The following is a 7964-nucleotide window of genomic DNA, read 5'->3' as shown; positions in this document are numbered from 1 at the left end:
GTTTACACACATCATGACATTTGCACTGGGGAATTTATTTCATGTATATGTTCCATTTTTCCATCTTTAAGTTTGCACCACCAATGTGTGTCTTTATACTTTACATTTAAGTGAGTTGCTGGTGTGCACTTCTGGTTACATGCCTTGTATTTGTACTTCGTTCCAATCCAGTTCAATGTAGCGCTACTAATGATTATTTAGAGACATATACATTTACACCAGTTGGCTTATGATTATCGTTTTATTTCATTTTCATGCCATTGGTTATTTAATAAAAGACTGTAGTTACATGCTTAGTATTTGTGTTACCAGCTGTGTAGAGAAAGTAATATACTATTAGTTGCACTTATGTTAACATGTGCACACACATGCACACAAATTTCACATACACATAAACATATTTCTATATATAAGATATAATACAAGATAAGTAAGATAAGTAAAATCATACTATGCATTCGTTTTAATAAGTATGATGAAACCAGCTGTCGCCCTCTACTGGATATATGGCTTAATGGCATGTGAAGGTTAAACCTCACTTTATTTCATGTCCTTAGAAAATGAAAATAAAGTTGCACTGAAAAATTGTTGTTGTTTTTTTTTCTTTTCAAAACAAAGCAACGTTTAGGATTTCTTTATTAATTCATGTAAATATCTGGCTGAACTTTCCTCAGTTAATTTTGTTGGTTTGAATGTTTAATGTAGTGATTTTTTTTTTACTGTCAGGTGTATATATTGTGTGTTGAGTAGTTCTGCCAGCCATTATGAAGGCTGATTAAAGTGTATTTGTTCATTTGAATGTCAATTCTAGTTGAAGCCAATAACATAGCTGCCGTTCTTTAAGTCCTGAGAAATCTTCATCTTCAGAAGATACAATATATGGACAAAACTGTTTGGACATCTGACTTTTCCATATGAGTCTCCTCCTCAAACTGTTATTAGAAATTTGGAGGCACACAATTGTATTGAAGGTCATTGGAGAATAACATTTTTCCTTCACTTGAACTAAGAGACCCAAACCTGTTTCAGTATAACAGTGTCGCTGTGCACAAAGCCAGCTCCATAAAGATATGCCTTAAATAGGTTGAGTGGAGGATCTTGAGTGGCCTGCTATAGAGCTCTGACCTCAACCCTTTTGAACACCTTTGGGATGAATTGGAATACTGACTGCACCCCAGGCTTCCTCACCTCACCTTACTTTAGTAGCTGACTTTACTCACACCCTTGCGGTTGAATGAGCAAAAACCTTCACATCCACACTCCAAAATCAAGCGGAACATCTTCCCAGAAGAGTGGAAGACAATAAAACAGCAACTGGGGACTAAATGTGGAATGGGATGTTCAAAAAGAATGCAGAAATAAATATCTTTTTTTTTTTGACACACTACCTTTGCGATCGACTGGTAGATCGCGATCGACGTATTGGGCACCTTTGACTTGGTGCTATGTAAACCTTGTTACAATATGCTTTGCTAAATTAAAAATGGGTGGAAAACTTGACCCACAATTATTTGGAGTAAATTTCACTCCAATATATTTTTTCCCAGTGTGCTTCCTTCACCTGAGAGATCAATGGAGTGGTCTGGATATATTGCATAAAAGCCCATTACATGATTGTTCCAACACTGAATGCAGCTTGTATCTACCTGACCTTTTGTCAAACGCCCATTAGTCTGTTTGGCGAAACAAAAGAAATGGCATGCTGAACGATGGTCATGGGAGTCTGAGCACTAGGCAGGTAGCAGGTTGGGCTTCAAAAGCACTAGCGAGTATTTCTGCTGTCATATTCTTTGACGATTACCACAAGAATGCACAGCACACCTTCAGTCAGTCTGCTATACCTGTCTTTGTTAAAAAAGGCAATGAACATCAATTATTCAAAAAATGTATCTAGAATTATACTTCTTGTGATTTAAAGGCCAAAACTTGATCCTAAATTTCCATTTTAATCAATGGAGCCAAAGAATCGCATGACCAGTCTTTGTTACACAGAATGCCCAAAATATATTTAATGCAAATATGAAAGATTAACATTTGAATATTTAAATTAAAGCCAGGCTCTTCATTGCACAGTATGACTCATATACCTGAAAAATCTGCACATTTTGTGCATTTTGTATATTTTAGTCACAAGATACTCATACTAAACTTATTTCTTCTAAACCTGTAAACTGTGATGATTTATTCCATTATATGGAGTGAAATTAAAGTGTTCCCTTTTTGAGACAAAGTTCCGAATATCATCTCAGGGAATTTTTGATTCTTGCCTCTGGCCTTCTCATTAGGGATGTGGTTTTCTTTAAATCTCAATGACTCTCTTGTCATTGTTAAGTCTCTTGTTTAAAACAAATAAAAACAGTTGCTTTTTTTCTTTACATTTAGCTTTTTTCAGTGTGGGCACCTTTGTTGTTCTTCACACAGACTTCACAAACACTTTATTTATGCCAGGATCTGTAATGTTTTCCACTGAGAAAACTCCATGAATTGCAAAAGGTATAGGGGGAAAAAGAAGGGAAACGAATAGTCCTTTCATCTTAACACATTGCATTATTTACCTATTATAACTACAGCTACATGTAAAATGGCTACATTTTATATTTACATCCGGTATGAAGAAGATTGCTGAGCACTAGGAGGTGAGATGATGTAAACAGCTTGAGATATTGCAAACATGAGATAATGTAAACAAGCCGCATAACACATCATTCAATTAACCTTTTTTTCTCTTGAAGAAAAGAAAGTGAAAGTAATAGCACGTAATACAGTTCATATTTTTATTTTCTTATATTTAAAATACTTTTTGCCTTTGTCATGGGATTTAACATACACTGTTACAAAGAAAATATATTAAAAAAGATATATATACCACACACAGGAAATACTATACTAAAGGCATTTCTTTTTCAGGTAATAAATGCCCCATGAGTCCTAGAGAGCACATGACTAACTGAAAGTAAAAGTAAAAATGTTGCGGGGAATTCCTCTAACTGTCTATATAAGTAAGTTCATTCGACAGTTTCCAAATATTTTTGGATGCTGTCTTACCTGACGACCTCTATCACCTCTAAATAACGATATCACTACCTGTGAGGTAAGCATGAGGAAGTTTATGTTATACTAAAGAACATCATGTAAAGAGCACCTGTAATTTATGTACCAGTAATTTTAATTTATGTGTCATAGACAATTTTGCTGATCATTTATCATAGGATAAATCTTGGTCATGTTAAAAAAATCAATAATATGAATGAATTCATTTCTAATATATATATAGTTTTTCATAAGTAACAATGATTATAACTTGTTAAAAATAAAATAAATAAAATAAATATATATATATATATATATATATATATATATATATATATATATATATATATATATATATTTATTTATTTATTTATTTTTTAACAAGTTATAATCATTGTTACTTATGAAAAAACTATTATTACTAAGATAAGTAACAAACAATTAATGTTTATTAATTACCATTAATGTTTATTTATTCCATATATATATTGAATGTAGATGAGGATGTATCTTCATTTGAGTTTGATTAGCTTGATATACTAATGTATGAGTGAAGTTTTTAAAGAAACATGGTATAAACTTTCTGGTACTTATTTCAGAACATGTGATGAATCAAAAGTGAAACAATATAAGAAATAAAGGTAACACAAAACCCCATCAATGATTATTTATTGTATGATCTTTACAATGTGGTTGATGTTACGCTAATCTTATATATAAGATCTTATATAATCTTTTTTTATACCAACAAGGAAAACACAATCAATAGGTTTCTTATAGAGTGAATCACTGGCTTTATAACATTTTACCTCAAAAACTGACTTAAGAAATGGACTTTCCTAAAAAAAATACACTACACTGCAAATATAGTGTATACATCAAGATAATATCAAAGGTATGAATTTGTAAAAAGTAACCTTAAATATATCTGATATCATAAACCAACCAAATATTGTTACATGAAAATGAAAATAACCAAAAGCAAAAGTAAATACATGGGAATTTCCATGAAATGGATGAAGGTGTGATACGTGGGCCTATTCAAACCAACAACAACAAAAAAACATGGGTGAGGTTTTTTTGTTTGTTTGGTTTGTTTGGAAATGTATGATTAAATGAATCCTTATTCTATAATAAAAATCACCAGTATACACTGTATGTATGGTGTAAGTTGTAAGGTGTAATTGTTAACCAGTTTGCTAGGTTTATTAAGAAATTTTCCTTAAAACGTTTGCACACTTTGAATCACCCAGTGTAATGTTTTGTTCTTAACTTTAGGAACAACACGATGGACTAATTAATGGCACTGCACCTTGAAGTACACTATGATCTAGAACCCCCAACCCGGGCTATGGCTTCAACACATCTACTGTTATCAAGTTCTGTTGACTTGGTTAAATATGGACAGTGGAGTCATAATGATTTTGTGGATTTTTTCACGGCCCTTGTGAAGCAATATGGTGTCAGGAAAGTCAAGACTGATTTCTACACATGGATGGCAAAAATACTTTACCAAGTGGAAATTCACAAGATCAGCAAGTCAGAATTATTAGCTAACAATGTACCCGACCAATTTGTGGATGACATTGAAGGAAGAATTGCTAACTTTGTTAACGAAACTAAAGAGAAAAGCCTTAAACAAATCCTCGAGGAAATTAAAGCAGCAAAAGACATTGATGATAAGATTTTACATCAGGTTAAAGACATTGTTTTGTACGTGTCCTCGTCAAAATCATGTCCTGTTCCAACACACCACAAAGATAAAAAGGAGATATTAATGAAGCTGTGCAAAGCAGTAAAAGATACCAAAGGTTGGAACCCAAGGTTGACTCAAATGGTGAGCTGGTGCATCATTGTTCTTTCTGGTTCTAGACAGTTAATCCAGGTTGGTACAGGAGAAGGAAAGTCATGCATAGTGGCCATGCTTGCTGCATATCGTGCCATGAATAGAGAAAGTGTGGACATTATCTCCAGTTCCCCAGTGCTTGCAGAACGTGATGCTAAAGAGTGGGGTTCATTTTATAAACAATTAAAAATCACTGTGGATTACAATACAAATAAAAGAGAAGTACTCAAACTGAGGGAGTGTTATAAATGCCAAGTGGTCTATGGCACGGCTCAGGATTTCGCAGGAGACTGGCTAAGGCAACGGTTCCAAAGAGAAAATGTGAGACCTGATAGAGAATTTCAATGTGTCATAGTAGATGAAGTGGACTCCCTCATGTTGGACAAAGGTCTAGAAGTTGTCTACATAAACAGTGAGATGCCTGTCATGGAGCCTCTAAATGTAATCTTAGCAAAGATTTGGTTTGTTGTCAACCAGTTTGAAGATGTGGATGTTGAGAAGGCACGAGACGTAATTCGTTCCTCACTAATGGCTGAGGATTCATACATGCTGCCATCGGAAACATCATTAGGGATCCCTGCAGATTCATTAAAACATAATAATTTTCACATTCCAGGCTTTCAAGAGCACATAAACGGGAGGCTAAAAATATGGATTGAAAATGCCTTTCTTGCCAAAACAATGACTTTAGGCCATGAATACATTCAGCACAACGATAGTATCGTTCCTGTGGATTTCAGCTCTACAGGAGTCGTGCAAAATGACATGAAATGGGGAGATGGGCTTCAGCAATTCCTTGAAATGAAGCACCAAACCAGGCTGTCAAATATGTGCATGATAACAAATTTCAAGTCCAATGTAAATTTATTCAGGAGTTATAAATATACTTATGGACTCACAGGAACGTTGGGGAACAAAACCGAACTTAATTTGCTGCAGAACCTGTACCCTGGCATTAAAACTTGCAAAATCCCATCATTCAAACGCAGGAAACTTTACGAGAAGGACGGCATTGTAATTAACGATGAAAATGGGTGGGTACAAGCAATCTGCAATGTTGTTAATAAGAAAGCAACCCAGACAGTCTACCGAGGTTCAAGAGCAGTCTTGGTCATCTGTGAAACAATTAAACGAGCAGAAATCATCCACAATGAACTCTCAAAAACCATTCCAATGGACAAATTAAAAATGTACACAAATAACAATGTTGACAATTCAAACGTTACAAGTGCAGTGGTCACCGGAGGTTGTGTTATTGTTGCAACCAATCTGGCTGGTCGTGGTACAGATCTCAAAGTATGTCCTCATGTAAATGTATCAGGAGGTCTGTTTGTGGTGCAGACGTTTTTGCCCCTTAATATCCGTGTAGAGCAACAAGCATTTGGTCGAACTGCACGAGAAGGGAACCCTGGTTCTGCCCAGCTCATCATGTGCTGCTCTCACTTCTCTGAGTCAGTCAAACTTATGATGGCACTAAAGTTACCTTCCATGTTACTTAATCTTGTAAAGGATCTAAAAGCTGCTGTGGCTGCACCAAGATTATCTGAGAATACATTTGAAGAGACACTCAAAATGTGTCAGTTAGACCCCAATGAAAAGAACTGTGAGGCAATGAAAAAAGACCTCGAATACTTGCTAAACAGCACAAAAACAACTAGCTTGGAGTTGGAAAAACAGACTAGAGATGTGATTGTACAAACAAGACTGTCACAGATGCTTGAAGATGACATACCAAAAATCACCAAAAAGGAGGAACTTTTTTCTGAATATCTTAACTTTCTAGATGAAATTTACAAACAGCCTCAAAGAGGCAGCCATGGAGATATTGTGGCTTCACTTCATGAGTGTTGGGGTATGTGGCTTCTGATGAAGTTCAATGAGAAGGAATCAACAAAAACATTAAAAATCCAATTAAAAAAAGACTTGCAAAGTGCAAAAGAAAAACTGTATTGTTACCAGTCTCCTTCTTCTATGATCTACCATTATGCAAGGACTGGCAACACATTCCGTCACAAAGGATCCCATGCAGACAGCATTGAGATGTACACAAGAGCCCTTGCCAACAATCCTTGTTGGCCTGCCATTGCTTTGTACAATCGGGCATTGTCCATACTGTCTCAAGCAAATAGTGGGCATATTGTTCAGGCATTGGCAGACTTGGAGCTGGCTGAGCAAGCAGTAGACTCCTGCATTAAAAAGTTGGAATTGACTTTGACTTTTATAAAGTCCTCCAGCAAAGATCCCAACATGGCTTCTGGCAATGTGCTTACCAATCAATTTAAGATAAAGAAACTGACGCAGTACGTACTCAAATCAAATATCCAGAAAGCAATACAAGTTTTACAAAGAGCTGAAAGTGAAGGTTATAATGTGCGAATACAAAAATACCCCGTGTTATTGCTGATGCTGCACCCTGATCTTCTGACAGAAGGCAGATTCAATGAGGTACTCCAAGAAATAATGAATATCCGTTCACTGGGACTGGACACCTTCTTCTCACTAGAAACGGTCTTTTATTTTTTTAAACGCTTGAGCAAAATATTCAGTTAAAGCCTAAGCCAACTCTTCACCAGTGTTGTGCTTGTTACTAAAAAATAGTAACTAGTTACAGTTACTCGTTACTTCATTCAAAATTCAACTCAATTACTTTGTTGATTACTTACACCAAAAAGTAATGCGTTACTGTTAAAAGTAACTTTTTAGTTACTTTTTTAAAGAACGTTCTTTAATGTTCCCATTAATGCCCTTTTATGTGTTATGGTCTATACAAACACAAAACTGACTTAAACACAAATTTTAACACTATTTTATTAAAATCAGACCAGCACAAGCTGAATATATCACAAGGATTTCTGAAATAAATAACAAAACAAGCTGAATAATATATTTAGAATAAAAAAACTAAAGTGGCTTCTGCTGTTGGCTGGCATGAAACAAAGTATGAACCCTCCAAAAAGCACACATGCTTTTCAGCAGTGGTCGCTCAGTGGTTTAAGGCTTGTGCCTTATCTAAACATGCAGCCCAGTCTGATATCTTCCATGGTTCATCGGATTAAAGCTGGTGCTTTGCTGATGTTAAGGATCAGGG

At 35.2% G+C, this 7964-nt stretch overlaps 1 protein-coding gene across 1 annotated transcript; it reads left to right on the top strand.

The window, feature by feature from the left end:
- Nucleotides 1–2909: 2909 nt before the first annotated feature.
- Nucleotides 2910–7573, top strand: LOC124381493 (protein translocase subunit SecA-like). The gene is made up of 2 exons (XM_046843197.1): nt 2910–3091; nt 4309–7573. The coding sequence occupies exon 2, from the start codon at nt 4331–4333 to the stop codon at nt 7424–7426; it is 3096 nt and encodes a 1031-aa protein (XP_046699153.1). The 5' UTR covers nt 2910–3091; nt 4309–4330; the 3' UTR covers nt 7427–7573.
- Nucleotides 7574–7964: the final 391 nt, after the last annotated feature.

The sequence above is a fragment of the Silurus meridionalis genome, chromosome 28 (genome assembly GCF_014805685.1).
Source record: "Silurus meridionalis isolate SWU-2019-XX chromosome 28, ASM1480568v1, whole genome shotgun sequence".
In the NCBI taxonomy this organism is placed as follows: Eukaryota; Metazoa; Chordata; class Actinopteri; order Siluriformes; family Siluridae; genus Silurus; species Silurus meridionalis.
This window is presented reverse-complemented; position numbering and strand designations above follow the sequence as displayed.

Excerpts from the sequence above, each read along its gene's own strand:
- LOC124381493 (XM_046843197.1), top strand. The coding sequence starts at position 4,331 with ATGGCACTGCACCTTGAAGTACACTATGATCTAGAACCCCCAACCCGG.